Raw genomic sequence first — 14,342 nt, forward strand, 5'->3', positions numbered from 1 at the left:
TACTTGGATTGGGTAAGATGTAAATTGGGTCCTTGACATCGTTTAGCCAAGAGAAATGTCCAAGAAGATTAGGATGAGGTAGAATTAATTCCATCCGCATGAGAGTAATGCAATCGAGAAGGTAAAGAGGTGGATCATCCACTAGTACATATTCAGATTTTGGAAATTGAAGGCCCATACCCAAACCAATGAGGGTAATGAGACCTCCAATACAAATGTCACCAGTGGTCTTCGTCCTGAGGCTATCACATTTGTCTAAAAAGAAGGTGGCGAAATCGGGTAAAGACCAACAGTGGCTCAACATGCAATAGAGAAAATACAACTCAACGGTGTTGATTTGTCCCGGCTCGTGACGAGCAAAAATAGAAGTGGATAGGATCCGGTGGGCAATTCTCCAGCAAGGATGGATGATAAAGGGGTCTTTTTGGCAACTGGGATTGAACTTGGACAGGCTCGTGATTTGGGTCTAAAAGTCTACTTTGGGCAAGCTTTTGAATTGAGTCCATTGGTAGCTGTAAATGTCGGAGTTGTAGATGTCATATGTGCCCATGATCTTGTTGAGTTTTTTGTACTTGAGTCGGTGTTGCCGACCCTGGAGTTTGAAAGTGAGTACCCTCGCCGTGTCATTGCGGGCATAGGTGGAGAGGAATTCGATTGTGGGCTGCTTGTAGGTACGTGCAGAAAGATCGAGAAACTCGTGCCAACCAATGTTGAAAAATAGTTGTCGCAAGTGGTGGTCAAGGCCGAGTTGATCCATAGAATCTTGGTGGTAAAATTTTGTGGCGCGGATTACACGCTTTTGAAGGTTGGATTTGAACTCTCGACTTTGGGCACTCGTGAGGGTAAGGTTCCCATCACGATCAACATGGTCGGTGGACTTTTCTTGGATGGCCCCGAGGATTGAGCTTCGCGAGAAGAACCATGAGATGCGTGAATGGTCTTGTCCTGTGCCATTGTACTTGTGAATAAACTTCTTGTGTTTTGGCCCACAAGCTTGAATTTTGGCCCACAAATTAAGTCTTTTGAATCTCCAGTGAGAAACAAAAATTTTGAAATTTTTGGTCAAAATTGGTGGTGGCGGCCAGTGGCGACGGCGGACGGCGGCCGGTGGCGGAGCTTGGTTTTCCGGTGATAAGATTTTCCCAAATTAAGAGTAGATCGGTGTGTGGTGGAGTGTTTGGTAAAGAATGCCCCAAGAAAAATTGAAATTTGATGAAATGTGGTAGTGGAATGGGTGTATTTTCGATTTTCCGGCGAGGGTGGGGGTCAGCGCTCCGAGCAGTTTACCGGCGATTAAATGGCAGGGGTTTGTTCGGAATAAAGTGGGGAAGGTGGTGGTGGTGAAGCGCCGGCGAAAGGATCTGCGGGGACGCGGCAGCGGCGAGTCGTCGCTTTTCCGGAAAAGAAAATTGGACGCGATTAGGGTTGCCAACGGTTTCTGGGTGGAGACGCTGATCGAAGGCATTGACGGCGGAGCTTGGAATCGTCGGCCGGAAACGGAGGCGGCAGTCGCGATTTGGCGGAGGCTGCGGCTTGTCGGGATCGGCAGGAGGGGAGGTGACAGCGGCGTTTGTTCGTTGACGGGAGGTAAAAGGGTGAAAGAAGGGTCCGACTGGTTAAAGGGGTTATAAGGGTGGGTTAGAAATGGGTCGGGTTATCAGGCATGGAGCGGAATGGAGCGGGTATGGGGTGATTTGGGTTAAATTAGGTGGCCGCGCAAAAAATAAAGTGATTTACTCTTGGCCGCGCAAACGTCTTACGCGGGTGGGTATTGGCCGCGCGTAACAATCAGTTTGCACCCCTTGTTTGTGTAATTTGGAACTCGGGACCTGCGCGGCTAGGGCTGGTCGCGCAAAGACTGCGTGGGTACCCGCACAAAAGTCAAATTTTTGGAAATTTTCAAACTTCACCAAAATCACTGGAAGGCTTCTATATGCTTATTTTTATTCCAACTTCAAGTGTATAAACACCCAAAACTTCAAACGGACATTATTTATTTACATTGCATTTATTTAACGTCTTTGCCAAGACATAGTCCCGCTTCCATCAACTTTCGTAATTTGGGATTTCCAATGTTATGTTGTCGAATTCTCCTGTATCAAAGCCTTCATAAAATGGTTTCAAGTGGTGCCCATTCACTTTGAATATTTGATTTGTTTCCAAACTCTTAATTTCAACCGCACCATGATCAAACACTTTTATGACAATAAAAGGTCCGTGCCATCGAGATCGCAACTTTCCCGGGAATAGCTTTAAGCGTGAATGATAAAGAAGAACTTTTTGGCCCGGAATAAAGTGTTATTGAGTGATGTCCTTGTCATGAAACGCTTTTGTCTTATCTTTGTAGATGCTTGCGTTTTCGTAAGACTCGTTTCTCAACTCCTCGATTTCTTGAAGTTGCATTTTTCGGTGCTTTCCACTTTCTTCAAGATTGAAATTGCACTTTTTAACCGCCCAATATGCCTTGTGTTCCAATTCCACCGGTAAATGACAAGATTTTCCATAGACAAGGCGGAATGGAGACATACCAATTGGAGTTTTGTAGGCGGTCCGGTACGCCCATAAAGCATCTTCTAACTTTAAGCTCCAATCTTTTCGGGTAGTGTTGACGGTCTTTTCAAGAATTTGTTTGACTTCTCTGTTTGACACTTCAGCTTGGCCATTTGTTTGTGGATGATAAGCGGTTGATATCCGGTGTGTGACACCATATCTCTTTGTCATTGATTCCATCATTTTATTGCAAAAATGAGTGCCCCTATCACTCACCAAGGCTCTCGGTACACCATATCTTGCGAAAATGTTTGACTTCAAGAAGTCAATTATAGTTTTTGAATCATCGTGCCGTGTAGCCTTTGCTTAAACCCACTTTGAAACGTAATCAACCGCCAAGAGTATATAAGTATAACCAAACGAAACGGGGAAGGGACCCATGAAGTCGATTCCCCACACATATCAAAAATTTCACAAATAAGGATAAGGCTTTGAATCATTTCATGCCTCATGGATATGGTTCCCGTTCTTTGACATCTATCACAACTCTTGCAAAATAGATAGGTATCTCTTGACATTGTTGGCCAATAGAGTCCGCATTCAAGCACCTTTCGCATGGTTTTGTTTTGACCAAAATGTCCTCCGCATGCATATTCATGGCAAAACTTCAAAATTGACTCGAACTCATTTTGATGAACACACCTCCGTATTAGTTGATCCGGACAATGTTTCCAAAGATAAGGGTCGTCCCATACGTAGTATTTGGAATCACTCTTCAACTTGGCCTTTTGGTGCTTGGTAAAGGCGTGAGTAATTTCTTTAGTAACCAAGTAATTCACAATATCCGCATACCATGGAATGGAATTTGAGATATGGAAGAGGTGCTCATCCGGGAATTCATCAAGGATAGGAGAAGAAGAATCGCCAACATTCAACCGACTTAAGTGATCCGCAACTAGGTTTTCGGCACCACTTTTATCCTTTATCTCAAGATCGAATTCTTGTAAAAGAAGAATCCAACGAATCAATCGTGGTTTGGCATCTTTCTTGGTCATGAGATACTTTAATGCGGCATGGTTGGAATATACAATTACTTTTGTCCCAAGAAGGTATTCCCGGAATTTTTCCAAGGCGAATACAATGGCTAAAAGTTCCTTCTCGGTGGTGGAATAGTTGGCTTGAGCATTATCCAATGTTTTAGAAGCATAGTAGATGACATGTGATGCTTTTCCCTCTTTTTGACCTAAGACTGCTCCAATAGCAAAATTGCTTGCGTCACACATTATTTCAAATGGAAGCTCCCAATTTGGAGGTTGGATTATTGGTGCGGAAGTGAGCAAGTCTTTAAGTTTGTCAAAGGCTTCTTGGCACGCAACATTGAAGTCAAAATCGATATCTTTTTGAAGAAGAAGGCACATTGGTCGCGTAATCTTGGAGAAATATTTGATGAATCTTCTATAGAATCCCGCATGGCCCAAGAAAGATCTCACTTCTCTAACACATGTTGGGTAAGGAAGGGTTTGGATGACATCAATTTTGGCTTTATCAACTTCAATGCCCTTTTTGGAGACGATGTGTCCCAAAATGATTCCTTGATTAACCATGAAGTGAAATTTCTCAAAGTTTAACACCAACTTTTTCTCTATGCACCTTTTCAAAATCTTCTTATGGTTACCCAAACATTCATCAAACGAATTGCCATACACGGTGAAATCATCCATGAACATTTCAATTATATTTTCTACATACTCGGAGAAGATACTCACCATGCATCTTTGGAATGTGGCGGGAGCATTGCATAATCCAAATGGCATCTGCTTGTAAGCAAATATGCCAAAGGGGCATGTAAAAGTCGTTTTGTCTTGATCTTCGGGAGCAACGGGTATTTGGTGAAAACCCGAGTATCCATCAAGGCAACAATAATGCGATTTGCCCGCCAATCGCTCGAGCATTTGATCAATGAAAGGAAGAGGGAAGTGATCTTTCCGCGTGCTTGAATTCAACTTTCTATAATCAATGCATACCCTCCATCCATTTTGAACTCGAGTGGGTACCATGACGCCTTTGTTATTCTCAACAACCGTGATTCTCGTTTTCTTGGGAACCACTTGCACCGGACTAACCCATTTGGAGTTGGAAATTGGGTAAATCATATCTGCATCAAGTAGCTTGATTATCTCCTTTTTGACAACTTTCATCATGGGAGGGTTTAATCGTCATTGGGCTTCCTTTCTAGGCTTGCAATCATCTTCCATGAGTATCTTGTGAGTGCATACATTAGGACTTATCCCCTTGATGTCCGCTATGGTCCACCCCATGGCTTCTTTATGCTCTTTCAAGACTTCAATCAATTGGTTTTCTTCAAAGTCTTTCAATTGAGAAGAGATAATCATCGGTAGAGTCCCATCTTGACCTAGATAAGCATATTTCAAATGACTAGGTAAAACTTTCAATTCAAGTGTGGGTGGTTGGATTATGGAAGGTGGCATCTTGATTGTAGAATGAGATAAGGCAACTTGAGAAACATCCCTCTTTGTGGAATTAGTAATTTCTAAAGCCTTCACAATATTTTCGACTTTGGAATCCAGTGTATACATATCCAAGGTATTCTTCAAACTTTCACCGTCAAGACTCATGTTAAGCACCATCTTCAAAAGATCCCCATTTGATAACTCGAATAATTGTTGGGTGATTGGCTCAATCACATCAACTCGATACAATGGAGATATATTGCTAGGATATCTCATTGCTTCGAAGATGTTGAAGCGAATGGTCTCTCCATCAAACTCCATGGTGATCTTCCCATTGTGGACATCAATAATCGTGTGAGCGGTATTCATGAAGGGTCTTCCAAGGAGAATCATAGATGACTTGGAAGGAGTCTTTTCTTCAAGGTCAATGACATAGAAATCTGCGGGAAATACTAGTTGATTAACTTGAACGAGTACATCCTCCAACATGCCTCTTGGAAATACACTTGACTTGTCCGCTAATTGAATGATGACTCCGGTTTCTTCCAAAGGTCCAACATTGAGAGATTGAAAAACCGAGTATGGCATGACATTGATTGAGGCTACAAGATCTAGCATGGCACTTTCAACATGTAAATCACCAATGGTACAAGGTATAGCAAACATTCCCGGGTCTTTGCATTTGGGTGGAAGCTTCTTTTGGATGACCGCGGATACATTTTCATTGACTTGAATCTTCTCATTTGTCTTGAATTTTCTCTTGTTGGTGCACAAATACTTAAGAAATTTGGCGTAACGTGGGATTTGCTTAATGGCATCCAATAGTGAAATGTTGAGTTGAACCTTGCGGAAAGTCTCAAGAAACTCTTTCTCTTCTTCTTGTTTCTTTGAGGAAGCTAAACGGGATGGAAAAGGTGGTGGTATGACCAATGGTTTGATGGATTTGTTGGAAGGATCGGGTTTATCAACATTTGGCACAACCGGTTCCTTTGGAGGAACTACAACTTTTGGAGGTTTCTCAATGGTCACTTCATCTTCGTCTTCTCTTGAAACTCTTTTAGGTTGACTTTCTCCAAGTGTTTTCCCATTTCGTAGGGTGATGGCACTCACATTTGGGTTCTTCTCGGTTTGTGATGGAAGTTTACCCTTTTGTTCTATCTTGTTGAGAGCGGTTGCCAAGTCTCCAATTTGTGCTTGAATGTTGGAGAAAGTATTCTTGGTTTCTTGTTGAAATTGGGTTTGACTTTGAGCAAGAGAAGTGACAAGTTCTTGAAGGCTCATTTGATGGGTACCACTTGATTGGCCTTGTTGTGGAGGTTGTTGGTAATTTGGAGGGTTAAAAGAAGTTTGTGGATATGGAGGTTTTTGGGAGGGGTATTGTGGATGTTAAGGTCTCATCAAAATGTTTGGTGGATTTTGCTTTGGTGGGTATGGGTTGTTTGGGTTATTCCTCCAATTTGGGTTGAAATTGTTTTGAAATCCCGCGGGTCTTGGTTGACCTTGATATCCTCCCATTGCATTCACATCTTCCGGTTCACTTCCAAGTGTGGGGCACTTATCCGTATAATGGCTCGTCATTGCACAAATACCACATACCATCAATTGTTGACCACTTCCCACCACCATTTGACTTAACACATTAGTCAAATCCAAGAGCTTTGATTCCAAGTGTTGAGTGTTGCTAACTTCACCAACCACTTGTGTAGAATTTCTCTTCATGTCATTTTGAGTCCCAAAATTCCTTTGATTTTGAGAAATGGTACCAAAAAGTAATCGGATTTCGTGAGGGGTTTTGTTGAAGATGTCACCACCACTTGAAGCATCAATCATCCTCCGATATTTTTCATTCATACCCTCATAAAATTGTTGAAGAAGTAGTTGTTTGGGTATATTGTGTTGAGGACAACTTGTACACAAATTATTGAAGCGCTCCCAAAAATCATGAAATGTTTCATTTTCCCCTTGACGAATCCCCAAAATCTCACTTCGTTGGCTTGATATCCGGGAGGTGGGATAGAATTTGCTATTGAAGGCCTTGAGTAACTCTCCCCATGTGTGAATAGATCCCGGTGGTAAGTTGAATAACCACTCTCTAGCTTTGTCTTCCAGGGTGAGCGGGAATGCGGTTAACTTGAAATCATCCAATGTCACATTGTCGGGCAACATGCTAACACATATCATATGAAAGGACTTCAAATGCTTTTGAGGGTCTTCTCTATCCAAACCATGGAACTTGGTAAGTTGATGGATGAAACTTGACTTCAATTCAATCCCTCGGCAGTTTGCGGGATAAACAATAGCAAGAGGTGTGTGAGTAACATCCGTTTCCATCATTTGTCTAAGTGTCAACTCTTGAGGGGGATTGGGTGGAAAGGGGTTGTTGGGATTTTGTTGCAAGTAATTAGGATGTTGTTGGTAAGGTGGATATGGGTATTGTTGGTGATTGTAGATTGGTGGTGGATAAGGTTGGTAGTTAGGGTATTGGTTGTAAGGAGGTTGTTGTTCTAGGTACATTGGGTTTTGGTACATTGGAGGGTGTTGGTAATTGGGTTGATTTGGGTAATGTACTTGTTGAACTTGAAAAGCATTGTTTTGAGGTTGGTTGTTTTGGTGGAAGTGTTGGTTTTGTAGTTGTGGTGGTGGTTGATAATTGGGTTGGTTTTGAGGAGGGGCTTGATTCCAAGGTGGCATATCAATGAGAGGTTCTTGTGGTTGTTGTCGTCGTTAATGGGGTAGGGTATTGGTATCTTGATTGATTGGGTTTGGGTTGGGATTGTGAGGTGGAGTGTGATTCATGGCTATGTAGTTTTCAAAAGGAATGTCTTCAAAGGATGGACCAACAATTGGAGAACTCGGTTCGGTGTCGGTATCACTTGAAGTATGAACTTGATCTTCTATGTTGATTAGTGGAGAAGAGAAAGAAGCTTGAACTAATTGTTGTTGCTTTGCTTGTTTGGCTAACTTTTTCAACCTTTTTGCTTCTTTTTCAATTTCCGGATGGTAGAGTAGTTCACCGGTTCTTCTAGACCTAGGCATAAACAATCAAATAACAATAACCAATGTCCCCGGCAACGGCGCCAAAACTTGATGGGATGTCAAGCCCACCAAGCAAATTACACCCTTTGATTGCTAAATAAACGTAATATAATGGTAAAAAGGGGTATCGATCCTCGGGGCAATGGTTGTATTCAATCACCAATGCAATTCAATAGAACTAGTGAAATTAAACTACTTAACTACAATTAAACTAAAAGGGGGGTTTTTTGATTACTTGAAAACTAAAATACTTGAATAACTAAAAACCTTGCAATTAAGCAAGTTGATGAGATGCTCAAGGGTTGGAAATAATTGGTTAACTAAGGCAACTCAACACAATGAACATTTGTGTGTTTATCATTAGGATCTAATACAAAGCTTCTCCTTCATCCCAAATTGGTTATAGCAATCACGAAGCATGATATGCCAAGATTCCTCATAGGTAGTATGGAGGTTGGGGAAGCCCACAACACACCTTCTTAATTATGATCAAGGGTCAATTGAAGCAGTTAATCCCAAGAAATCAATTAGCCTTAAGAATGAAGGAATTCCCAATTCCTAGAGGATGCCAAATGCTTACACATCCATAAAGGAGATATGATTCATAAGCTAGAGATGATTTCTACCATCATAAAGCCTTTGTTCTAGATAAATTCAATGATCTAATGCAAAATCAATGAAATAAATCAACTATTGCTCAATGAAAAATCAACCATTGCTCAATCAAATATTAAGGTCATGATCAAAGCATCAAATAAGCATAAGAATTGCAAACTAGAATCATAAACATGGAATAAATTGATAATCAACATAAATCCTTCAAAACCCACAAACATTCATTGGTTTTCAGCCAAAGTTAACCAAATAAGAGTATTAGCCACTCATGGCAACAAAGTAACAAGAACAATAATCTAATTGCATAAAGAAACTACCTAAGATTTGGAAAGATGAAAGGAAAATGATTTCTAGCTCCCAAAATTGCTTCTTGCAGGTCTCCAATGGTGGAAAATCGTGAATAAGCTTCTAGATCTGATCCCCAAGGGTTATGGCAAGCCAAATGACCAAAATGCACAAACTGGGCAGTTGCGCGGGTACCCGCGCGACGAAAATTCCACCCGTGCAAATGTTGTAGTCATGCTATTGGTCCACCAAGCCACTCCACCCTTCCACTACCAAAGATTCCTTTGGTCCCCCCCTCCCTTGTCCATGTAATTTGAAATGCACCAATCATCATTTAGCCACCAAATGGATGCTCCAAGCCCAAAATTAGAAATTTATGATCCATCTTCACAAGCCCAAATAATCCAAGCCAATAACTTTCAAAGCCCAATTCTTCCTCTTTGATTCCGCCAAGCCCAATAATGCCTCGAGAGCCCACTAAGCTCGTCTCCAATCAACCCGCCACCGCAACAAGCACCGAAAAACCTACAAAATATCTCATGCAACATAATAAGCACCCGGTATGATCCATACTAAAGAAAAAAAATTACAATGAATTAATGATAAAAAGATCTAAAAATCTAAAAATAAACTAATAAAATAAGGAAATAAAATAAGCTATCACAGGGCGAGAACTTCAGGAGTACCATATCACCGACTTGGAACTATAACTCTGATTAGTGTTGATCGGCATAGCTCTTATATATACTACGTGTGGTCTACAACCACTGTCTAATCTATTGAATCATCTCGATGGTCTGTAAGACTACATCGGTCTGACCCATCACTATATGGCCCACCTTACCCCCAACAGACCGGAGTGCGACATCTCCGCCCGTACAACAGCTCAAAAGGTGGGGCACCAATATTGGAATGATAGTTTTTGTTGTAGGCCAACTCTACAAGTGGTAGGTGGGAATCCCAGCTCCCACCGAAATCAATGACAAAAGCCCTCAACATGTCCTCGAGGGTCTGTATAGTCTGCTCACTCTGGCCCTCGGTCTACGAAAGATAGGTTGTGCTAAAATGCAGCCGAGTGCCCAGATCCTCGTGGAACTTCTGCCAGAAACGAGAGGTGAATCTAACATCCCGGTTGGACACAATAGAGACCTGAATGTCGTGGCAAGAAATGATCTGGCAGACATACATTTCAGCCAGCTTCTCAGCCGATGAGCTCTCCCGTATTGCCAGGAAATGGGCACTCTTGGTCAATTGATCCACGATGACCCATATAGCGTCAAACCCCTTTGTCATCCTCAACAACTTGGTAATGAAGTCCATCGTGATATGTTACATTTCCACATGGGAATCTCTAGAGGCTGTAGCTTGCCATGTGGCCTCTGATGCTCGACATTCACCATCCTGCAAGTCAAGCATCTCTTGACGTACCAAGCGATTTCTCGCTTCATTCACGGCCACCAGTAGCTCAAACTCAAATCCCGGTACATCTTAGTCGCTCCCGGGTGACTAGAGAAATGACACTGATGAGCCTCCTCCATAACCATCTGTCTGACACCTCCAGACATCGAAACCCACACCCGACCGCATCGGGTCAATAATCCTCAGCTATTCTACACAAACCAGGTGTTCTCTCTCCTAATCCTCTCCAGCTTCCAATTCTCCTGACGCATACCCTCTGCCTGGGCTTACCTGATCAGGCTCACAAGTCAATCATCCACTAATATCCTCATACATATTGCCGAAGTGGAAGACCCGGCTGACTTGCGGCTTAGAGTGTTCACAACCACGTTCGCTTTGCCTAGGTGGGAAAGGATCTCACAGTCGTAGTCCTTGACTACATCCAGCCACCTATACTGCCTCATGTTCAGGTTTCGCTGATCCATGATGTGTCTTAGGCTCTTTTGGTCCGTGTAAATGGTACATCGAACCCCATAGAGACAATGCCTCCAAATCTTGAGGGCAAAGACCACCGCCCCCAGCTCTAGATCGTGAGTATGGTATCTCGTCTCATGCGGCTTCAACTGCCGCGAAATATAGGCTATCACACATCCTCTATGTATTAGGACCACTCCTAGTGTTGTGATGGACACATCACAGAACACCACAAAATCCTCGACTCCATCCGGAAGAGTCAATACTGGAGCCTCGCACAAACGTTGTCGAAGGGTCTCAAATGCCTTCAATTGCTCAGGGCCCTACTAGAAATCCACCCCCTTCCTCGTCAGACGAGTGAGGGGTACTTCAATCTTGGAGAAATCTTGTATGAATGTCCGGTAGTAACCTGCCAATCCCAAAAAGCTCCTGATGTCTGAGGGAGATCTCAGAGCCTCCTACTGCATAACCGCCTCGATCTTTGCTGGATCAACCAAAATCCCCTCCTGGTTAATGAGGTGTCCCAGGAACTGGACCTCTCGTAACCAAAACTCGCACTTCAAGAACTTTGCATAAAGTCGTTCCCACCTCAGAACTCCCGATAACTCCTGCAGATGCTACTCGTGCTGTTCTCGGGCCTTGGAGTACACTAAGATATCGTCGATGAATACTATGACCGAGCGATCGAGCATTGGTCTTCGGATCCGATTCATTAGGTCCATAAACATTGTTGGTGCATTGGTGAGCCCAAACGGCTTCAGCACGAACTCGTAATGTCCATAACGAGTTCGGAACGTGGTCTTCTCCACGTCCTCCCCTCTGACCCTGACCTGATGAAACCTAGACCTCAAAGTATATCTTGGAAAACCAAGACGAACCCTATAACTGATCAAACAAATCATCTATCCTCGGGAGCGGATAACAGTTCTTCACCATCAACTTGTTCAACTCCCGGTAGTCGATGCACATCCGGTGTAAACCATCCTTCTTCCGGACGAAGAGTATCGGTGCTCCCTACGGGGAACTGCTTGGACGAATGAACTGCTGACCTAGTAGTTCCTGCAGCTATGAGGACAACCCCTACATCTCTGGTGGTGCCAAACGGTACGGAGCCTTGGCGATAGGCGCCACACCTAGCACTAAGTCGATCCAAAACTCGACCCCCCTCTCCGGAGGCACTCCGGGTAACTCCTCCGGGAATACATTAGCAAACTCCTAACCACTGGAGCCTCTGATACTGAAATCTAATCTCTAACCTGCGTATCCACCACATACGCTGTCACACCCCCAAACCGAAACGGCAAAAATGTTCAGGGGTGGAGGACGTCATGTGTAGTATCACAACAATTTCATCATAGTAATCAAAGTAAATACAACCAATACAATATAATATGAACATTTACATCTATTGTTTCATTGTTTATATACATCAAAAGCAGCATAAATATAAAGACGAGACTATGTATGCTCCGTCTTGTCAAAAGCCGACAAGAGTACCTGTTTATCAGTGCCTTGAGAATACAAGCGATTTTGAAAACGTATCAGCATAAAGCTGGTGATTCATAAGTATGTTTTGTAGTGAAAACCTGTTAATAAATCTAAAAAATGTATGCATGATTCCCAAGAAAATCCAATATTTTCTAACATGTTTGTTCGTTACTATATGTATAGTATGTTCTGTTTGAAAACCCTGGCTACCACCAGTATGTATAGTAGTTTTATTGCTTAAAATAAAACTATGTATTGTATCCCTAGAAATCCTCCAGTGTCATGTGTAGTAGTTCTGTTATTTAAAATAAAACTAGCGAAGAATGAAATCCCATAAACAAAGGTTAGTTTATACTATTGTGAGTTCGTATAACCATGCTTGATATGACTGATGACCTTAGCGACGTTCCTTCAGGCGTCGTATGGTATGATATTTGTGACCCCAAGCATGCCTGCTTAACTGTAGCTAGCAGTTTAAGTGTAGGATAGTCAGTCCCGAATAGATCTATTCATAAATCTCACGCTCTCCCTCCAGTAGACTCTGGCTATACTAAATGTTGAGGATTTAACCTGTACCCCGAAGGGTACAATAAAGAGATGTCTCACAATCCTGTATTAACTAGTGTAGAAATTGAGAGCGTGTTTTGAGATGGAAAAACAATCTCAATTTTTTCTTTATCCTCAAAAGAAGAGTGTACAAGGAATATATATGTAGGGAAAAATTAGGGCCGGCTATACTATACAGCCACACTAAATTAGGGATTACAGCTACACTAATTGAAAGATATCAAATCAAAGGTAATCTTATCTAAAATAGAAAACAAGAGATAAAAACTTTCCTAAATAACTTCATAATTTTCAACACTCCCCCTCAAGCTTGGTTGTAGATATTATACAAGCCAAGCATGGAAATAAATTCTTCAAATTTGACTCTTGGTAAAGCTTTAGTTAGGATATCAGCGATTTGGAGGCGTGATGGAACATAGCTGAGCTGAATTATCCAGTGATCAACTTTTTCAGAAATGAAATGTCGATCTATTTATATGTGCTTTGTGCGGTCGTTGTGAATAGGATTTTTGGCAATGTCAATAGCAGGCTGGCTATCAGTTAACATTTTTATAGATTCTTCTTTCCTCATCCCGAGTTCATTATGTGGTCTTTGTATCCACATACCTTCACATATTCCTAGTACAAGAGCTCGATACTCAGATTCTGCTCTTCTACATGATACAACATATTGTTTCTTGCTCCTCCATGTAACAAGATTGCCCCATACATATGAGCAGTAACCTATGGTTGATTTTAGATGAGTCTCCTTTGCAATCCAAATTGCATCAGTATACACTTGGACATCATGGATTTTTGTTCTTTTGAACTATAGGCCTAAACTGGGAGTCATCTTGAGATACCATAGAATACGTTTGACTGTTTCTAAGTGATCTTTAGTTGGTTCATTCATGTGTTGACTCACAATGCTTACAGAATATGCAATGTCAGGACGAGTGTAAGAGAGATAAATGATTTTGCCAACAAGTTGATGATAGTGATCTTTGTTCACTGGGGTTTGTTCTTCCTCATTACACCCATTTTTGTTTGGATCCATGGGTGTTTCTGCTGGTTTGCACCCAAGAAGGCCAATGTCTTTTAAGAGATCCAAGATGTATTTTCTTTGAGATATAACAATACCTTCCTTGGACCGAGCAACTTCCATTCCAAGGAAGTATTTGAGATGTCCAAGATCCTTCATTTCGAATTTGGATGCCAAGTTTCTTTTTAGAAGTTTAATCGCTTCAACATCATCTCATGTCAGTATGATATCATCAACGTAAACAGTTAGTATAGCTTTCTTCCCATTAGTACTTGTCTTGATAAATAGAGTGTGATTAGCTTGGCATTGAACATAACCCTGTGAGATAATGGCTTGACTGAATTTTCCATACCATGCATGGTGTGATAGTTTAAGGCCGTACAAAGATTTTTTTAATCTACACACCATATTGCCTTTGGAGTTTTCAAATCCCGGAGGCATTGACATATAAATTTCTTCTTCCAGATCACCGTTTAGGAAAGCATTTTCTACATCGA

At 41.9% G+C, this 14,342-nt stretch overlaps 2 protein-coding genes across 2 annotated transcripts; both read right to left on the reverse strand.

Moving 5' to 3' along the window:
* Nucleotides 1-4,706: 4,706 nt before the first annotated feature.
* Nucleotides 4,707-6,242, reverse strand: LOC128132850 (uncharacterized). The gene has a single exon (XM_052769841.1). The coding sequence runs from the start codon at nucleotides 6,240-6,242 to the stop codon at nucleotides 4,707-4,709; it is 1,536 nt and encodes a 511-aa protein (XP_052625801.1).
* Nucleotides 6,243-13,632: 7,390 nt separating this feature from the next.
* On the reverse strand, nucleotides 13,633-14,004 carry LOC111880007 (uncharacterized mitochondrial protein AtMg00810-like). Its single transcript, XM_023876425.1, has one exon. The coding sequence runs from the start codon at nucleotides 14,002-14,004 to the stop codon at nucleotides 13,633-13,635; it is 372 nt and encodes a 123-aa protein (XP_023732193.1).
* Nucleotides 14,005-14,342: the final 338 nt, after the last annotated feature.

The sequence above is a fragment of the Lactuca sativa genome, chromosome 3 (assembly GCF_002870075.4).
Source record: "Lactuca sativa cultivar Salinas chromosome 3, Lsat_Salinas_v11, whole genome shotgun sequence".
Classification (NCBI taxonomy): Eukaryota; Viridiplantae; Streptophyta; class Magnoliopsida; order Asterales; family Asteraceae; genus Lactuca; species Lactuca sativa.